Consider the following 20,585-nt stretch of genomic DNA (forward strand, 5'->3'; position numbering starts at 1 on the left):
CATTATTACAGTGATTAGTATGTTTCTAGCATGTTATATGTTAAACGGTTCTTTTAACCTTTAAAGATGGAGTGTGTAGCTTTTCATTTCTTAAACAACCATGTAGGAAGACACATCATGGCCATATTCCAGGATGACAATGTCAAGATTCACCAGGGTTAAAATTGTGAAAGAATGGTTGAGAGAGCATGAAGAATCATTTTCACACATGAATTGGCACCTCTGAGTCCTGACCTTAATTTCATTGAAAGTCTTTGGGATGTGCTGGAGTAGACTTTACAGAGTGCTCACCTCTTGCATTGTCAATACAAGATCTTGACCAAAAAATTATGCACCTCTTGATGGAAATAAATGTTGTGATGTTAATTCCATCAAGAGGTACATCAATTTCTGGTCAAAATCTTGTATTGACAATGCAAGAGGTGAGCACTCTGTAAAGTCTACTACAGCACATCCCAAAGACTTTCAATGAATTTAAATATTTGCTAAAAAGCTTTTAGATGTCATCAAGGCAAAAACGGCAATTATGCTCTCAGTGACATTTTAAAAAACCACTGTAGACAGCATCGTTGATCATATGGGTTCTATTTGATGTAACGCATCCCATATAGACACAGAAGAAACTCAGCTACATTATTAGAGAACTTATGATGTTATGTAACCTGCACACTTATCACTCAGACTTTACTGAGAGGATGTGGTTTCCAGGCTGTTGGATCAGTCCAGATGAGTTAGGGTCATGAGGGTTAACATCCAGAGGTTAACATTGCCTATAGTCCACCTCAACCCAGTTTGCCAATCTCATCCTTACACTACACTCATCCACTCAACTCAATTCATCTCTTCACATGAAAGGATTTGCCTTCTGTCCCCTCCAGTTGGTCCAAAACAATCAAGGTATCTATCTATCTATCTATCTATCTATCTATCTGGTACATTGTAACCTGCCTCACATGCTGAACTAGGTTCATCTTTTGACATTTAATCCTGACGCAACACCCTACAAATTAAACATGCAAAACTAGTTTGGGTAAATTAAACAAATCTTTGAAAATTTGATAATCACATTATGTCCTAATCCACTATTATCATAAAATGAAGATATGCTTTTGTGAATATACCTTCTACTGAATCAAAGCATTTAAAAAAAACTCTTGACCCAATAATAAATTTTTTAATAGCTCAATATTTATTTCACATTCATTCTGTCTTTCTGTCAAATTGTGTAATCAATAGTGTGTCTCCCCTTGTTTAGCTCTTTGCTCCACCCATGCTGTCAGTTTGTCACACAGTGGGAAAAGAGCTCTGTAAGTTTGCCAGAGGCATTCTCATTTTAGTTGCTGTCTTTCAACCTTTTACCTTTATAAATGTAAGCATTGTTTTTAACCAAAGATAGTTGTTTGGTTTGAGAGATTTCTGTGTGATTTCGTCTTCATGTGCAACTATTTGGCTATAAAAACCCAAAACAGTACAGAAAAAAGTAACAAACAACCTATATTGTATTGCAGTGTTTGTCTAAGCACTGTAAATCTTTAGGCTTGTGTGTTTTAGATACAATGTATTGTTGAACCCTCACCCTTTATGAGTCCAGAGTGTTTGTTTGTGTGATTGTCACTTTTCTTTGACAGAAAACATCATTGAATATTGCCCTAAAGGCTTTTTAGGTGACTGTGGTCATTCCTGTTAGACACCTTCTTGCACTGTTTCTTATTTCACTTTCTGGAGACTTCAGTGTGGGACATACGTGATATGGGAAACGTATAGAAATGTTCTTCCAGAGCAGCTCTCAATAGGGATGAGCCTGAACGTGTGTTATGCTGCCAGCACTGACGGCACAACTGCCCTCACCAGCACACTCACCCGAGGGCCCGATAGATGAGTGAGAACCACATTACGAATCAAACGTGCCTTCACATCTCTAAATATATGTATATGCTATATAGCACCATGACAGGCTGTAATTATTAAGTAAGATATTATGTCTAATACGATGGAGCTCGGTTTATATGCTTGTAACAACCATCAGCTCCCGGTTGTTTGGGTTTACCTGACTCAAAATTGTGCAGATCTTCTGAATGGCCTACATGTTAATATAAATCTTGCAATTTTTGTCAATATAATAATTGATTAAGTAAATAAAAGGGTTAATATGTTACATGTTATACACATCCATTAGTTAACGTTGGTTAATGCATTAACTAACATGAACTAACAATGAGCAATATATCTTTTACAGTATTTATTAAACTTTGCTAAAGTTGGTTAATACAACTTCATTGTTAGTTCATGTTAAGTCAGTTCCATTAAATGTTATTAAGAGATACAACTTTGATTTTAATAATGTATTAGAAAATGTTGAAATTAACATTAATTAAGATTAATAAATACTGTACTTTAGAAGCTAGTTAATGTTAGTTAATGTTAACTAATACAGTTAACTAATGCTAACAAATGGAACCTTATTGTATACCATAAAAGCAAACAAAACTAAAAACAAATGAAAAAATAAAATAAAAAAAACATTACAAACCAAAAAAAAAAGCTAAAAAAATCACAAGTGATGATAGATAGATAGATAGATAGATAGATAGATAGATAGAAACATTTTCAGCATCATGCAGTCGTTTCTTGAGAACATGACGAATATATAGGAGGTCAAGAAGAAGGTCAAGTGTTTATGTGTCTGTGCAATTTGTCTTTAAAGAGGAGCTGAACTCAATAGCTGTCATTACCTTGGTTTCATCAAATGCCAAAGTGCACTTAAAAGAGAAATAGTAATCTTACTTTCTCTCTGTTGCTGCAACATGATCTCATAGATATTATCAAAGGTCCCACGGAAAAAAGACCTTTCTCATGACACTCCCATATTTGGACAATGTGACATATATTTTACTGCTAACATTTAAATGACTTGACACTGCAAGTTATTTTGAAAGTACTTTCTAAGTGCAATGACCCCGAGGAACACTAGTGATAAGTGAAATTTACCATGGATGGATTTCACCCCTTTTTTTCCTCTGATAGTCCTCACTCTACATTTAAACTCACACACAAAACATATTTACATTGTTGAAATTATTTTTTAAACAAGGTATGAAGTGAAATTTTGTATTAAGTGAAACAGTTGATCATATAATTCACTATTGTTAACTTTAGCATTCCATGAAACATTTCAGAGAATCAAAAACAAATTATTTATTCTATATCCAGTTGAATACACATTTAAATAAATAAATAAATAAATAAATAAATAAGCTATCTTAATCATTATATTGCAAAGTCAATTACTCATACACATAAAGTAGTAGATTAGTTTGAAACTGGATTTCATGAAGATTTTATTTTTTTAAATTCCTGTGAGCAAGTAAAATCAATATATCATATCAGCCTGCAATCTGCAAATCCTATTTGGGAGGTTAAACCAGGTGCATTCCTCTTAAAAATGGCTTCATGCTCAGAAGCTTTTTGAATCCTATTACTTGAATCATAATCTTGCATAAATGTAAATGAATAAATAACTTTTTTTTTTTTTTTTTACTGCTTTCCCATTATTTACTGCTTTCCCATTATTACAGAATTGATAGAATGTGCTACTCATGTTTAATTCTGGTAATTTATGCAAGTTAATATAATATAATATAATATAATATAATAGCCTTTACAATATGATTATATGCACAAAATACTACTATAAAGATGACTTTAAAAAAGCAAAAGTTTTGTTTAGGCTTCTCTACTCCAGTCTTCAGGACCCACTGCTCTATATATTTTGTATGTCTCTCGGTTCATGGAGCTCTCCTAACGAGCTGATGATCTGAATCAGGTGCGTCAAATAATGGAGACATACAAAATCCAAAACGGAGTTGAGAAACACAGGGAGGATATGTCTTGTCTGTCATTCAGTTTTACTGAAATTGTCATGTCAGTTTCATATGTGTTTCAAAAGGGGCGCCAGAAGCACGGCAAACTGCTGGAAGACACGGCGGCTTCCGTAAGTCACATTCTGTTAGCTGTTTGTTCAGACTAGTTATGTTTACACTCTTCTGTCGTCCGGATTTATCTGTGTGATTTAAGCATTTGGACTAAACCATGGACGAATCAGATACAAGCGCTATTCTTGCGGAGGACTCCAGCAAAGTCTGTTGTTGTTTTAAGGTGACACAAAACAAACCTCCTCCGCCGTGTTCATGTCCATTTTCTGTGACCGTGGAGCCTGTTATGTTCCTGTCCACGTTCTCCATAGTTCTCCAGATGCCTTTATACACGCAGTACCTGTGGGATCGTCTCAGTGAAGATGTGGGTTATAATGGAACAAAAGGAGGAGGATGTAATGCATCTACAGTCCAAGACCCTCTGCAGAAGGTAGTTAACAGATATTTGACACGTTGTGTGGATTTGGAACCGAGAACAGTTTTTCATCTACCGGTTCTTTTAGTGAATCAAAAACAATCTGCGCGAGCACGATTCTCGAACGAATTTAACACTTTTGAGCCGGTTCTTTTTAGTGAATCAAAAGCGCGCCTATTGTAGTTTGATTCCCGAACAAATTACACTTTTGAGTCGGTTCTTCTTAGTGAGTCAAAAACATACAGAATAACGCACCTAGTGTACTTCGATTCCTGAACGAATGACTGTAATGATCCGTTCTTTTTTTTCAGTGAATCAAAAATATACAGAGCTACAGTACCAGTGGTTCGATTCCCAAACGAATGACACTTATGAGCCGGTTCTGTCTGTAATGAGTCACAAAACTGGACCAGTGTACCCCGAATCAAACAGCTATTTTGCGAACAGTGAACTCCGATTCCCAAACAAATGATACTTTTAAACCATTTCTTTTTTAGTAAATCAAAAACATACAGTACAGCGCGTCTAGTGTAGTCCGATTCCAAAAACGAATTACTTTTATGAGCTTATTTTTTTCTTCAGTGAATCTTTAGTGAAAATGTATACCGCTACGCTAGCGCTACCAGTGTAGTTCGATTCCCGAAGGAATGACACTTATGAGGCGGTTCTTTTTAGTGAATCACAAAATTGTACCAGTGTGCTCTGGACATATTGCGGGACCAATGAAGCCCAATTTCCGAGCTAATGACTCTTAAGAGCCTTTTCTTTTAGTGGATCAAAACCATAACCTCGCTACCAGTGTATTTCGATTCCCGAATTGCTTTTTTTTTTTTTTTTTCTTAGTGAATCACAAACTTGGACGAGTGTAATCCGATTTTTGAACAAATGACACATGAACCGGTTCTTTTTACAAGTGGATTAAAAATTATTGATATATTAAAAAAATAATATAATAAAAATGTATGATATATTCAACCGGAAATTATTACATTATCAAACTTACCACAAAAGGTGGCTGTTGTGTTTCAAATACAAAAAAGCTACATTATATGTTTGCAAAAGATAACTTATATGTAATTTATTTCCCTTGTCTAGGAAGTGGAGACTCTGACTGCACACTGGAACCTGTACATTAATTTGGGTGGTTTTCTAGTTGGGCTGATTATGGTGACCCTGTTGGGCTCGTGGAGTGACCGTGCAGGTCGGCGTCTGGTTCTGATCATCCCATCCCTTGGCCTGGCTGTTCAGGCGGCAGTGTATTTGATTGTAATGTACCTGAAGCTACCTGTGTTCTGGTTCCTTATTGGGAGGATCTGCAGCGGCCTCTCCGGGGACTTCAACGCCATTTTGGCCGGTTGCTTTGCGTATGTGGCCGACACAAGTGGCAGGGGGTCTCGCACCTTTCGTGTGGCGATACTAGAGGCTTGTCTGGGATTGGCTGGTATGTTTGCAAGCATCATCGGTGGACAATGGCGGCGGGCACAAGGGTATTTGGCAGCTTTTCATGCATAAAATAAAATTAATATTTCTGAGATTAAAGATGCAAATGTCATGTTTCCCTCCAGGTATATCAACCCTTTCTGGCTAGTATTGGCCACAAATCTTGCAGCGGCGTTTTACACATACCTGTTTGTGCCTGAAACGGTCACCCCTGACCCCGAGGCAAAACTCCTCTCCACCAGGCACCACCGGGCCATCTACCGCCTCTATGAATCTGATGAACCGCAGGGACGCAGAACTAAACTATTGTTTTACACTCTCTGCTTCTTTTTGGTGGTGTCTGTACATTTGGGCTCCAGTGACCTCTATGTGCTCTATGAGTTGAGTGCTCCACTCTGCTGGGGTCCAGAGCTGATTGGTTATGGCTCTGCGGCCAAGAATCTTGCCTACCTCACCAGCCTGACCGGGCTCAGGGCAATGCAGTGCTGTCTGGAGGACTCCTGGGTGGCTCTGGTGGGCCTTACCTCTAACATTGTTGGCTTGATTGTGATTTCAATCGCTGACACTACAGCTCTGATGTTTACTGGTAAGATCTCATATATATATACACACACACACACACACACACACACACACACTTTATACACTGCCGTTCAAAAGTTTGGGGTCGGTAAGACTTTTTTTTACATTTATTTTTGAAAGAAGTCTCTTATGCTCACCAAGGCTGCATTTATTTGATCAAAAATACTTTAAAAACAGCAATATTACAATTTAAAATAACTTATCTATTTTAATATATCAATTATAATATATTAAATCATATTAAATATCATTTTAAAATATTATTTTAAATCTATTTTAATATTTAAATCTATTTTTAATATTTAATGAATATTCAGTTTATTCCTGTGATGGCAAAGCTGAATTTTCAGCAGCCATCTAAAGCATCCCATGATCCTTCAGAAATCATTATAATATGCTAAATTGGTGCTTAAGAAACATTTCTTATTATTATTCATGTTGAAAACAGTTGTGCTGCTTAATATTTTTATAGAGACTGTAATATTCTTTCAGGATTTCTTGACTTTTTTTTTTTGTGACAATGGAAAAATCTTTCCATTTTTGATCAATTTAATGCAAATCGTAAAACAAATCTTATTGACCTCAAATGTATGTACAGATGTAAGTGTATAATAAAATATTTTATGTAAAATTTACAAATACACTTTTATTAATGTATATTATAAATATTAATGTTATGTGAATATATATTTATTGATTATAATGCATTGTGCTGTTTAAAGCTGATTATTTACTGGTTAACACAATCTTGAATGTTTACTTATGTACAAAACAGTACAGCAAAATGTCAGAAAACATTGAAACGTAACAATAAGTGTATTCAATTCAAAGCATTTGGTAACACTTTATTTTAGTGCTGTAGTTACATATTACTACATGTACTTAGTATAATAACAGTAAATTATGCATAATTACAAGTAACTAAGCCTGAACCAATCCCTAACCCTAGCTGTAACTCTATAGTAAGTACATGTAGGTAATTAATAGAACTCAGTACTTATTTGAGTAATTATAATGTAACTACGGCACTGTAAAATAAAGTTTAACCAAGCATTTAACTGACACTTTTTCCAGAGTAACTGTAAGACATTATGTTAATGTTCTACTATTTAGACTAGGCCTACATTACAGAATAAAGGTCAAGACACTCTTTCTTGACATTTCGAAATATATGCAGTGCTGATGCAACCTCACACTGTCCTCTAGTGGCTGCAGTAGATAAATATGAATCAAGGAAATGAACTTGCAGAAGTTGCTTATCTATCTGTCTTTGTCAGGATATGGCCTGTGCTTCCTTTTTATGGCCACTACCCCAGTCTTGAGATCTAAACTGTCCAAGCTGGTGGACCCTTCGGAACAAGGTGAAACAAGGACAGCGTTGTCACAAATTTGAATTAAATATAATAAAGTGTTTTGCTTATTTATTTATTTATTTAACTTGTTTGTGTCTTAGGTGCTCTGTTTGCTTCAGTGGCGTGTGTGGAAGGTCTGTGCTCATTAGTATCTAGTGGGGTTTTTAACTCTCTGTACCCTGCCACCCTATACTTCATGAAGGGATTCCCCTTCCTCTTTGGGGCCTTCATCCTCCTCATTCCAGCTGGCATTATTGGGTAAGACCCTCAATGGTCGTCATTTAGACTCTCAGTTCGTGAATGATTCATAACCACAAAATTGTATGTATTTTTATTATAATGTGTACAGGGGCTTGGGTTGCCAGGAGAAGAGAGAGAGCAGAACAAACAGAGAAGGCTCTGGAATATCTTGACATTGACTCTGTAAGAGTTTTACAGCTAGAACAGCAAAGGACAGTTCGAGTCTAAGAAGAAGCGATGATTTTCTGCATAACTGGGATCCTAAAGCTGACTGCCAATAGAGCGCACAAAATGGACTTGTGTGCAATTCCTGATGACTTGTGCATGGCAGTCGCCATGATTTCGCCATGACGTGTGTTTCTTTTTGCCAAGACATGTTCCAACAACATTCCTGGCCAAAAGTAAGGTTTTTGTTAAAGAAATTATTCAGCAAAGATGTATTAAATTGATCAAAAGTGACAGTAAAGACATTTATAATGTTACAGAATTCTATTTCTATATCAAAGAATCTTGAAAGAAAAAAAAAAAAAATCAGTTTCCACAAAAATGTTAAGCAGCGCAACCATTTTTCTCAAGAACCAAAATAACATTTTAGACTGATTTCTGAAGAATCATGTGACACTGAAGACTGGAGTAATGATATTGAAAATTAAGCTAGAATAACATTTTTTTTTTTTTTTTTTTTTAATGTGGATGTGTTTGGAGATGGCTTTAAGTAAGACATAGGTATGTGGATTTCCCAAAAAGTGTAGACACTGTGACTCTGTGGTGCTATCAAAACATTGTTTCATCCTCCCCAGAATGACACAGCAACATTAGCTCAACCAATGGCATGTGTTTTGGTCAGAATTATCTGCTGACCGGTGGGGTCCGGGGCAGTGTTTGAGAAACCTGTCATGTCTCACTGGTGTATCAGGGAAAATCATTGCATGTTAATATCAACCTTTTTAATGCAGCCTGTCATGGAAAATCTCAGTGCCTACTAATCTGACTTCTTCACCACAGTCAATTCAAACACCTTCAAGGTAATTTCCCTCTCAAAGTATGGTGATGGCATCCTATCAAGAAGCTAACACTACCTCAAACCACACATGAGCACCATGTCTTCAGCATCTATACACTCTCACCGCCCTTCTCAGGTGTACACTAGTACTGATCTAAGCTACTCGTATGACTGTTAGACTTGTTATTGAAGACAATTAATTAAACATTCTATTATTACTCTAATTAATTCAACACATTTAAATGCTTCCCCGTGTTAGTTGTGTTCTTGACATCTGAAAATTACATGAATGTGAGAGAAGACTCTTGCAATTATGGCTTGTTTTGTCTGTTGTTTGCAGTATACTAACAGGAAGTGAAAATTACATCTGAAGTGTCAAATCGTTTCTCTCGGTGTTTTGACGTTTGCAGTATACCAACAGGAAGTGAAAATCACATCTAGTGCTTTGTGCTTGTCGGAAAGTGTCAAATTGGCTGTTTTGTACTAGAATATTTGAATACAGTGTGACATGTAAAATTTTTTTTTTGTGTGTGTGTGTGACACATTTGGACCTGCAGAATAAAGAGATGTTTTCCAAAACAAGCTTTATTGCTGTTTATTTCTCCAAAAAGAATATTTCATTGTACAGATTTTACATGTTGTATAACATGAAAGACAGACTGACAAACATAATAAGGCAACAGTAAGGAGCTCAATAGCAGGATAAAGCTTGAGGTGTCAAGAGGTGTTAGTAAATATTCATTAGCATTTTCCTTGACCTGTTGCATCTTCACAGTGTCTGAAAATGTACCAATGACTCAAATCTGCTGCATAATATTCCTGCAAATCCTAAGAAAGCCTCTACAGCAGTATTTCAAGTCATGTAACTGTCTAAAAGGATTTTTTCCTAATACTGCATGAGGTGTTTAATAACCATTATGATTTAGAGGTGAAAAATGTAATTTGTTTTGTGAATGATGCAAGGTACATAATATAATAACTTAAAGGTAGGGTAGGCAATTTCAGAGAGGCTAGCAATAGCAAGCTAGCTTTGAAAGCATAAGATCCCACCCTCCCTTCAGAGCGTCTCCAAAGCCACAGCTCCTTCAAAACATGAATGCACACAGCAGAGTCTGAAAAGCGTTACAATAATAATGAACGTAAACTTACAGAGCTCTAGTTGTACCACCTGACTGCTACAGATTCATTTCGGCATTGATAGTGTTGACACAGAAACGCATAATGACGTGTGAAGTCTGCGCGAGCAGGAGCACAGAGGTATGGAAATACATATGTTGACAGGCAGGAAGCACATCGTATCATTGCATGCAATGATTGGACGAACATTTTTTGATCCTAAGACTTCCACAAAAGATATATGTACATGATTTAATATTTAGACCACTATTACTATTTGCTGTCAGGATGTGAAGAGAGTTTCAACCAGTATAACAAAATGTGTTCATAGAAAAATTGCCTACCCTACCTTTAACATAACTTAAACTGCACAAACCTGTAAAAACAAACTATTTTTATGGAGCTACAGTATTTTTCACGCCTGAGTAACCTACTGCAAACCATTTATAAAAAAAAAATTAAAAAATTAGTGTTTCATAAGGCTTTTTTTCAATAGTTCCAACTGATAATGCTATAATGCAAGATTATCTAGTATTATCTATAATATAAACAGAGAATGACTATGCTTTATGCTGATGTCATAAATACGATTGATAATGCAGAAATCGATTTAACTTCCTGAGTTACAGAAATGTCCCACACAATTCTGGGAACATGGTCAGCACATAGTATGATTACTATACTGCAATTGAGGAATATTCAGTGTTATTTAGTGCCAAAAATGCTGTCTACAGATATAAGCTGTTAATAACTTAGAATCTTTAAGGTGCATCACATTTATTGTTGTTTGGGGAACTCCAGTCATTACAACAGGAATCCACGCAATTGCAAATTTTGTGTGAGGGCGAAAGATTTCCCTTTGCAGATTTGACAACGGGTTTCAAGTCAGCAGAATGCTGCTTTGTTTGAAAGTGACTCCGTCTGAGCTGTGTATCATACATCGCCATTGAAAGGTGACAGACCTATTTTGGTCTGTCCCTAATTTCCCTAATGCAACCGCACCTTTAAAGGGTTAGTTCATCCAAAAATGAAAATTCTGTCATTAATTACTCACCCTCGTGTCGTTCCAAACCCACGATCATGTTTCTTCTGAAAATTTTGGACTAAACCACTTCGTTTTACATAGTTGTCAATGGAGGTACAGAAATCATTCAGATTTCTTTAAAAAGATCTTCATTTGTGTTCCGAAGATGAACGAAAGTCTTGTGGGTGTGGAACGACATGAGGGTGAGTAATTAATGACAGAATTTTCATTTTTGGGTGAACTAACCCTTTAAAGTTCTACTGCATCTCTGAGTAAGTTACATTTATATCTTTTTCTCCCAAGAAAATTCAACAGTAATCTATCTAGACCAGCTACATGCATACAACCAAAGGAAACACTGGCCTCTGAGGGGTAACAGGTGTGTTCTGGTTACATGACGGCAATTACTTAATGCAACATTATTCCTTTTCTGGCTCTTTTTTGTCTGTTTTTGCAGCATCTGGTTGTTCTTGGCTGGGGCATGCCTTGAGGAAGCGCAGAATCTTGTTGATAGTGGCTTCCTGATACTCATGGGACCACCTGTGACATTGAGAGAAAAGATTTACATTAATTATTTTTACAATTAGATTAGTGCAAATCTCCACAATAAAAGCTTTTATTGGATATGGATCTGGTGTATAATTTTAACTGCGGCAAATTACTGAGCAGGCACAAACTACAGCAGTACATATTATATGTTAAAGGGTTAGTTCACGCCAAAATGAAAATTCTGTCATTAATTACTCAACCTCATGTTGTTCCAAACCTGTAAGACTTTCATTCATCTTCAAAACACAAATGAAGATCTTTTTGATTAAATCTGAGAGCTTTCTGTCTCTACATTGACTGCCTTTGCAACTACCACTTTGATGCTTCAAAAAGTTCATAAAGAGATCATAAAACTAATCCATATGTATCGAGTGGTTCAGTCCATATTTTCTGAAGAGACTCGATCACGTTTTATGATGAACAGATTTAATTTAGGCTTTTACTCACATGTAAACAAATAAACCTCTTCCGGGAGCTCAAACGTGTTGTGTAACACACGAGAATTGAGCGTCCAGAAGAGGTTTATTCGTATGGATTAGTTTTACGATCTCTTTATGAACTTTTTTGAAGCGTCAAAGTGTCAGTGGCGTAGCTATCAGTGGAGGGACAGAGAGCTCTCAGATTTAATCAAAAAGATCTTAATTTGTGTTCTGAAGATAAACAAAAGTCTTATAGGTTTATAACGACATGAGTAATTAATGACAGAATGTTCATTTTGGGGTGAACTACCCCTTTAAGACTAACTGCACCAACATGTTTAGTCAGACAGAGTGTTGACTTACTTAATGCCATTAAATTTGAGAATGGTGCTCATGTCCTCTGGCAGAGAGGCCGGATCAGGCCACACAAAGTTATCAGTGACAGGAACGATGTTCTTCTTCCCATTCAGAGCCGTGACTATCTCCTGCGGATGACAAATCAAAATGTTTAGGCTCACATGGCAGACTGACAATATTAATACATATAATTACATATTTCAATGTGTTGGCAGAAGGACATTTTGGCACTTTCTGAGAATAGATTTATGGATTCTCTAAGAGGGATTTGGGTAATCATGATTGTAATGACTGACACATTCAGGAGTGATTTTTCCAGTTTAAGTACAGCATTTGCACAATGAACTGAACCTTGATCAAAGTACAAATGAAAAGTAAAGCTTAATCAAAGAAGGATTTTTTCCTCTAACCTTATGAACCCAGTCTTTCATTGCCACGTCACCCATGCACTTGTCCAACGCATTGGCTGACAGCACCAAGATGAAGTTTCGTGCTCGCTGCACACTCGTGATCAGCTTCTCCTCGAACCTCCCGGCTTCCAGTTTCTCCACGTCGATGAAGACGCTGAAACCACGTAACTGTAGATGCACCTTCAGTAGGCTGCAGAGAAAGAAAAGAACAGGAGACATGGGGTTTATTTCAAACAGTATATGGTTGAAATTAAAACTCTACACCACTTTGTCTAAATAAATTAAAAATAAAACACTAAAACCAAGATTACATTTAACAGTGTTATTAAATTTAAAGTGATTTTAAAGATTAAGTAGGAGTTATGGCAAAGTAATCAAAATGTAAAGGATAAATGTGCACGCACAATTAAATATCCAATCATCAATATGGTACCGATTATTAAAATGGAACAGATGATGATAAGATGGAAAAGAGCCATCTAATTTGTGGTCTGACCTGGCAAGCTGTGAACCTGTAGTGCGACGGTAGCTGATGAACACATCAGGGCCCGTGGGCTGGGAATCAGTTAAGCAGGGTTTAGCAGGACGGCGGGCGGTAGAAAGGATCTTGGCACGATGGATGCCATTCTCTACATGGCAGTCAGACAGCAACTGTTGGTCTGTAATGTGGGCAATATTGTTCCGATCAACTCCAGACTGAATTAAGCCGTACGTGTACTGACGGAATCGTGGGTCTACATCGGCCAGCCAGTCTGCCAGGTTATTGGGGTCACATGTGGAGTAGTTGGCGTAGGTCTTCAGTACACGCAGATCTCTAAGAAACCTGTACAGAGGTTATGAAAGAATTGCTACAGGTTATGATAAAATGGGTTATGATAAAATTAAGATTTTTTTAATGTTTCTGAAAGAAGTCTCTTATACTCACCAATGAATTTATTGAACAAAAATGCAGTAAAAACAGTAACATAGTGAAATATTATTACAATTTAAACAACAGTTTTCTATGTGATTATATTTTAAAATGTAATTTATTCCTGTGATGGTAAAGCTGATTTTTCAGCATCATTATTCCAGTCTTTAGTGTCACATGATCCTTCAGAAATCATTCTAATATGGTGATTTTGTGAACACTTATTATCAATTATTATTGTTGCTCAGTTATTAATAATGCTGACATCATTTTTTGCTGCTTAATATTTTTGTGGAAACTGATACATATTTTTCATGGTTCTTTGATGAATAGAAAGTTCAAAAGAACAGCATTTATTTGAAAGTTTCCACAAAAAAAAATTGAGCGGTTTTCAACATTGATAAAAATAAATATTTCTTAAGCACCAAATCAGCATATTAGAATGATTGAAACATCTAGAAACATTGTTTTAAATTTCTTAAACCAAATAAATGGAGCCTTTCATTTCTTTTATTTTAAATTTCTCAAAATCTTAAAAAGTCCAGGTTTATTTCCATGTTTAATTTAGATATTTAAATCCCAGATTTTCAATGTGTTATTTAGGATTGAAATTATGATAGTTGTACATACATAACATTTCTAGAAATATTTTTGAGCATGAATACTTCCAAGAATTAAGCAGCACTAGCCTCTTGCGAGTGAGCCCAGAAGTCATGCCCAGATCCTGGATCAGATCCTGTTCTGTGATATTGAGCAGCAGATCTCCATCCACCTGCAGTTCCTGAGAGATATGGTGCAAAAAAACTGTGATTCAGTCCACAGCAAACATCAGCATGATATCATCATATCCTTCACCTTTATCTTGGTCAGCTGAACAGGTAATGGAAGCTGTTTACAAACCTGAAACCGTTCACTGAATGCACTGAAGCCAATCTGCTGCAGCCAGGTCTGCACCTCTCCGCTCTTCCAGTTGGGTACAGATGACAGGATACGCCTCGGGACGTCCTCGCTCATCATTGTTAAGGCCCGCTTAGCCAGTGAGCAGACAGTCCCATTACTGGAGTACATGACGATCCTCTTTAGACTCTGAACAGCCCCAATTTCCTGAAATATCTGAGTAGAAAGATACAATACTTAATATTCATTAAATGTATGAATATTTTATTTTATATAATATGTAAACTTGTGTCTTGGTTATTATATTATTATATGTCTCTAGTGAAAAAAAAAGTATACTACAAATACATTTACATATTTTATGTGCTAAATAAAAATACCCTGCAATTGTACTTTTGGTATACTAAACTGGTATACTTAAAGTCTGCTAAATTGGAACAACTAATTTTGTACTTGATGCACTTTAATTGTGCAGAAGTACTATCCTTATTAATAGTGATATTAAAACACATTTTAGGTGAAATATTAAGAAATGTGCATTGGGAAATAAAGAAATACTCCATTTTAATTTTATATCAGTAAATCTTAAGTGATATGTCAAAAAATCTGTTAATGGATTTGACTTATACTTAGTATGAAATAAATGTATTTTAAATAGTTTCTGGTACAATTTTTTTTTTTTTTACTAGGGGTTACGTTATATTATATAATCATTTTTATTAGATTTTTTAATTTAATTTTTTCTTTTTTCTTTTATCAGATCCTGAACAGCTCCACTCTCCTGAAATATCTGCGTAGAAAGATCCAGGATTTTATAATTAAATGTATGAAAATTTTATTTTATAAATTACTTTTACTCATGTCCTAGTATTATATATCATATAACATTAAAAAACTAAAATTATATATATATATATAGAGAGAGAGAGAGAGATGTTTTTATTTATACATAAACTATTAATTTATATTATATTATATTACAATACTAAGATGCATGCTCTCACATATGCCAGCTAGCAGGGAACATTCTCAGAACATTCTGACAAAGTTATAAACAAACGTTCTTCCAGTAATGTTAATGAAATGTTTGTTAAAAGTTACCTGGTATTTAATAACATTATTAGCACAGAAATGTAATTTATACTTCATTCATGGAAAGTTTTTTTTTTATACATTTTAGTTGGACATTATTTCTTTCTTTCTTTATTTGCTTATTTAACAGTGACAATGCAGTATAACATTGCTACAATTTCAAGCAGCTGATGCTCCACATACAGGCTCCTAGCCAAAGGCTAATGTGCAGCCCTAATGTTTTGTTTGCAGTCTAATGTTTTTTAAACGTTACTAACTACTTTTTTTAGATGGTTTAGAGAACATTCAAAAGTAATGTTCCCATAGTACTTGCTTAAATGATAAAATAGAGAACACATTCCCTTAAAGGATTAGTTCACTTTTAAATAAACTTTTACTGATAATTTACTCACCACCATGTCATCCAAGATGTCCATGTCTTTCTTTCTTCAGTCGAAAAAAAAATTAAGGTTTTTGATGAAAACATTCCAGGATTTTTCTCCATATAATGGACTTCAATGGACACCAAACGGATCAAGGTCCAAATGACAGTTTCAGTGCAGCTTCAAAGGGCTTTAAACGATACCAGACGAGGAATAAGGGTCTTACCTAGCGAAACGATCGGTCATTTTCGAAAAAAATACAACTGTATATGCTTTATATAAACAAACGTTCGCCTTCTAAGTGCCTCCGCCAAAACCACATTTCTGTATTATCCAAAAAATTGACGCTGTATGTCCTATGCCTTCCCTATTCAACTTACGGAAAAAATGTAACTGGCGCTGCGTTCGTTCCGTAAGTTGAAAGGGAAGATAAGACCCTTTATTCCTCGTCTGGTATCGTTTAAAGCCCTTTGAAGCTGCATTGAAACTGTCATTTGGACCTTGAACCGTTTGGTGTCCATTATATGGAGAAAAATCCTGGAATGTTTTCATCAAAAACCTTAATTTTTTTTCGACTGAAGAAAGAAAGACATGGACATCTTGGATGACATGGGGGTGAGTAAATTATCAGCAAAAGTTTATTTAAAAGTGAACTAATCCTTTAATGTTTTCTCTAACATTCACATAGCCAAGAATTTATAATAAAAAAAAAAAAAAAACCTTTTAAAACTGGATGTTTTGAATGCCCTATGAAAACATTCAGAAATAACATAACTTAATGGGAACATTAGCAAAACATTCATTGGAATGTATTTTTGTTAGTTGGGAAAGGTCTAGAGAAGTGAATATAGTGTCTGTCTGACCTTGGTATTACGTTGCCGAGACTTGATACTAGTCTCCACACACAGGTAGAATGCGGCGATGCATTTCCCCTCAAGACGTGTGCCGTCCAGCAGGGGCAGCAAGTGCTGCAGGTCTGCAGCCGTGCGGCCCTGCATGCTGTCTGCGCTGTCCAAAAGGTTGCGTGCAAACTCATCAGGGTCTAACGAAGCGATGAAGGGCTCCACCAGCTCCAGAGTACCAGACTTCACCACTTCTTTCTCAATCTCCCTGTTAGCCGCCAGCACAGCCACAGCCAGACAGGCATGGAATCGGATCAGTTCGTCCTCTTTGGAGAACGCCAGAGGGAACAGCCATTCGGCCGCCTGTTTTTCGATCATCAGACGCTGGCAGCGGTGCCCACCATACATGGCGCAGTTTGCCAGGGCCACAGCGCAGTGCCGCAGTACAGTTGGGTCTGTTCCACGGCACCAATACAGGAGGGTGTCCAGTGCTCCGTTAGTGATGAGCTGCGCAGACGTCTCCTCTGTGTGTTTAAACATGTGCTCAAGGATGCCCGACACACTTCGTGCCAGCTGGGCATCCTCCTGCTCACGGGTCAGGTTCAGTATGACCCCAAGGCCCATACGTGCCACATAATCCCTACAGAGAAATACAAAAACGAGCATTTGAAAGAATTCCAACAAATATACTATACTAATATTAGATAAATCATTACATAATATCCAACCAAGTGGCACCTACAAATAAATGACACAAGACAAGATAATGAGTGGAGCTTGACCTAATTAGATTTTAGGAAGAGTAAGGTTAGGGTTGAGGTGTGGCTGGACCTTCAAGCTCCACCCATTATGTTCAAAAACACCTCAAAGCCTTCTGACTGGCTAAAAAGAATGAGATCCCAGGACAGTTCTTTCATTGATATCTTTTAGGGAGTATGATTTCTGCCTACCAATCCATACGAAAATCACTTATAGCACCTCTAATATTTTAAATTCTTTTATATTCTTTCCCATGAGGTTAATATTCTATCCAACATATTTAGACATGTAATGTATTTCTAACTTATTTAAGAAGAGTGTATCTAATTTATTATCATTTAGAAAAAACACAAACTTTATGTGAAACGCTTGTGTTATCTTCCTTAAAAATAAACACCAGTTTGTTTGATATCAAAGGGATAGTTTGCCCAAAAATGAGAATTCCGTCATCTTTTACTCACCCTCAAGTTGTATCAAACCTGTATAAATTTATTTGTTCTGCTGAACACAAAGGAAGATATTTCGAAGAATGCTTTGTAACCAAGCAGATCTCGCCCCCCTCCTACTATGGTAGTCAATGGGGGGTGAGATCTGCTTGGTTACAAACATTGTTCCAAATATCTTCCTTTGTGTACAGCAAAACAAAGAAATTTATACAGGTTTGGAACAACTTGAGGGGGAGTAAATGATGACAGAATTTTCATTTTTGGGTTAACTATCGCTTTAAGGCTAATTCAATAACATTCATTCATATTTGACTGTGACATGTCCAAATACTTTTAAGGGCCCATTTGAACAACATACTTTTCAAAGATGTTCCTTACCTGTTTTCTGAGACCAATACCTGCTCAAGCAGCTTGGCAGACTCATATGTGATTTCTACAGCAGGTGTCTGCAGCAACTGCAAGAGCAGCTCCAGACCTCCATCCAGCCGGATCCTGATGCAGATCTCCTCTGCTACCTGTCGGCCCACTGTGGGCAGGACCCAGGCCTCCTCAACCAGCTGGAAAGTCTCAGCAATGGCTCGGCGAGTCTCTTCCATATCTCCAGTGTCTTTGGAAGACTTCAGCGTTTTGATTGCGGAGCGCAACGCAGGGAGAGAGACGTCCAACGCGGCCTGGACATCGGTGCTGATCCCCGGAGATACAGCCCTGGGGTCGGAGCTCGTCCTCCGGTTGTGTAGCCGGCTACTGACATATTCAGGAACCGTGAGTCTGTCGGTGCTAAACATGGAGAAATAACGGCAAATCTTGCTGATGTAAACAACGAGGGACAAAAACATCTACTAGCTGTTTGTCTGTTGTTACAACAGTTCTGATGTTTCTTTGTCTTTCAGCTGTGACAAAGAAATGATCACGTCGCGGTTAACTCATTACCTAGCAAATCGTTTAATGCGAAGCAGTTTAATTCATTAACAGCGACTGTTTGCACAAAACGACAGTACCCTGCTGATATCAGAGAATAATAATAAACGCAAATGACGTCAGAGACGTTACAAAGCCTTTAAGATATCCTTTATGAATCCACCGTTAGAAAAGGCCCATCAAGCTTGTTTAAAAACAATGAAATAACAAGATAAAGCTGTAAAAATGACTTGATTTTTGAGGGAAAGTTAGACAAAATTAGCCGATTTGTTGATGTACACTGACAATCTATCAGGTTTTGTCAGACAAAGACGACTATTTCCACTGTCCTTTTGCCACTCTCGGAGAAATTCCTGTGAAAGCCAACTAAAGCGATGCTTATTAAATAAAAGAACGTGATGCTGTTATATTTTTAATAAAGTCAAGATTGTTGATAATGGATGCTCAAGCATCCTCAGCGTCCGTTTGTAGACCCGCCCAGTGTATCTCGCCTCGGACTCGATGTGGAGAATCAACCTCGGCATCACAGTGGCATGTTCAGTTCAACGCTTGGCTCCACCTGGTGGAGAAAGACGATAATGCAATGTTATGCAGTATGATGGCAAGAGGAAAGGGTCAGAGCCAGGGGCGTTTATAGGTTTTAAAAACATCACAGGCTGGTTATTATTGTGGGGTGAGTGATAAGATAACATGATTTGCAAGAGCATTTTTTTTTTTTTTTTTGGCAAAATTGTAATTGGTAAACAAAGTAACACAAATTAATAATATCTAACTATTTACATCTCTTAATTGTCTTCATTCAGTTTTGCTTCATGCTTATGACTGTTACATCTAGTGGTTAAACATTTACAGTACATTTGATTTCCACCAAATAGCAATAATATTCTTGAAATGTCATCAAGGGTGTAACTGGTTTGAGAAGTGGGGGGACACAAAATGGGGGGAAATGTTTTTGTTTTGATCCTTGATCCCTCTAGGGGATCTATGCTCCCCCGCAAGCAAATTTTGTACATTTTAAAGATAAATTCATTAATCTGGTGCACTTTGAGAGTTCAAAATAAAGAGCTCCAACCCATGTTCAGTCAAATTGAACAAAGAAAAGGTCTGTGCATTGACTTGCACATGAATCCACTGTCAAAAATAAATCATCCACCCACCACCAACCGCCCGATGATTTAGATATTGTACCTGATCATCACATTACAATTATTCAAATTCTCAGTTTTTAAGCATGATGATATGGTAACATATCACACTGAAGGAGGCTGTTTACAAATTAACATTTATTTAAAATAAAAGTTCTTCTTTGGCTAAATTATATTTCCTTAATAGCCTAAAAACAGGCTTTACTGTTTCAAACTTAAATTGTCACTATTTCATTACATCATTGTTGGAAAACACTCTTATCAGAATATTTTTTGTTAGTTAAGCTTGTGTATATTTTTAGTTAAAGCTGTTAACCCTTTAACTGCCCCACCAAGAAAAAGGCATTTAAAAAAAATTTTTTTGTTTGTATTTTT

The 20,585-nt window shown here is 36.6% G+C and overlaps 2 protein-coding genes across 2 annotated transcripts; one reads left to right on the top strand and one right to left on the bottom strand.

Moving 5' to 3' along the window:
* Positions 1–3,349: 3,349 nt before the first annotated feature.
* Positions 3,350–9,546, top strand: slc46a1 (solute carrier family 46 member 1). Its single transcript, XM_051863403.1, has 6 exons — positions 3,350–4,362; positions 5,443–5,834; positions 5,913–6,373; positions 7,647–7,730; positions 7,823–7,979; positions 8,071–9,546. The coding sequence occupies exons 1-6, from the start codon at positions 4,090–4,092 to the stop codon at positions 8,132–8,134; spliced, it is 1,431 nt and encodes a 476-aa protein (XP_051719363.1). The 5' UTR covers positions 3,350–4,089; the 3' UTR covers positions 8,135–9,546.
* sarm1 (sterile alpha and TIR motif containing 1) lies at positions 8,627–20,486 on the bottom strand. Its single transcript, XM_051863402.1, has 8 exons — positions 18,526–20,486; positions 16,964–17,582; positions 14,650–14,862; positions 14,439–14,530; positions 13,336–13,662; positions 12,840–13,029; positions 12,436–12,557; positions 8,627–11,644 (listed from the first exon to the last, which is right to left on the bottom strand). Exons 1-8 carry the CDS (start codon positions 18,981–18,983, stop codon positions 11,524–11,526), a joined length of 2,142 nt encoding a protein of 713 aa, XP_051719362.1. The 5' UTR covers positions 18,984–20,486; the 3' UTR covers positions 8,627–11,523.
* Positions 20,487–20,585: the final 99 nt, after the last annotated feature.

This window comes from Ctenopharyngodon idella, chromosome 15 (assembly GCF_019924925.1).
Source record: "Ctenopharyngodon idella isolate HZGC_01 chromosome 15, HZGC01, whole genome shotgun sequence".
Classification (NCBI taxonomy): Eukaryota; Metazoa; Chordata; class Actinopteri; order Cypriniformes; family Xenocyprididae; genus Ctenopharyngodon; species Ctenopharyngodon idella.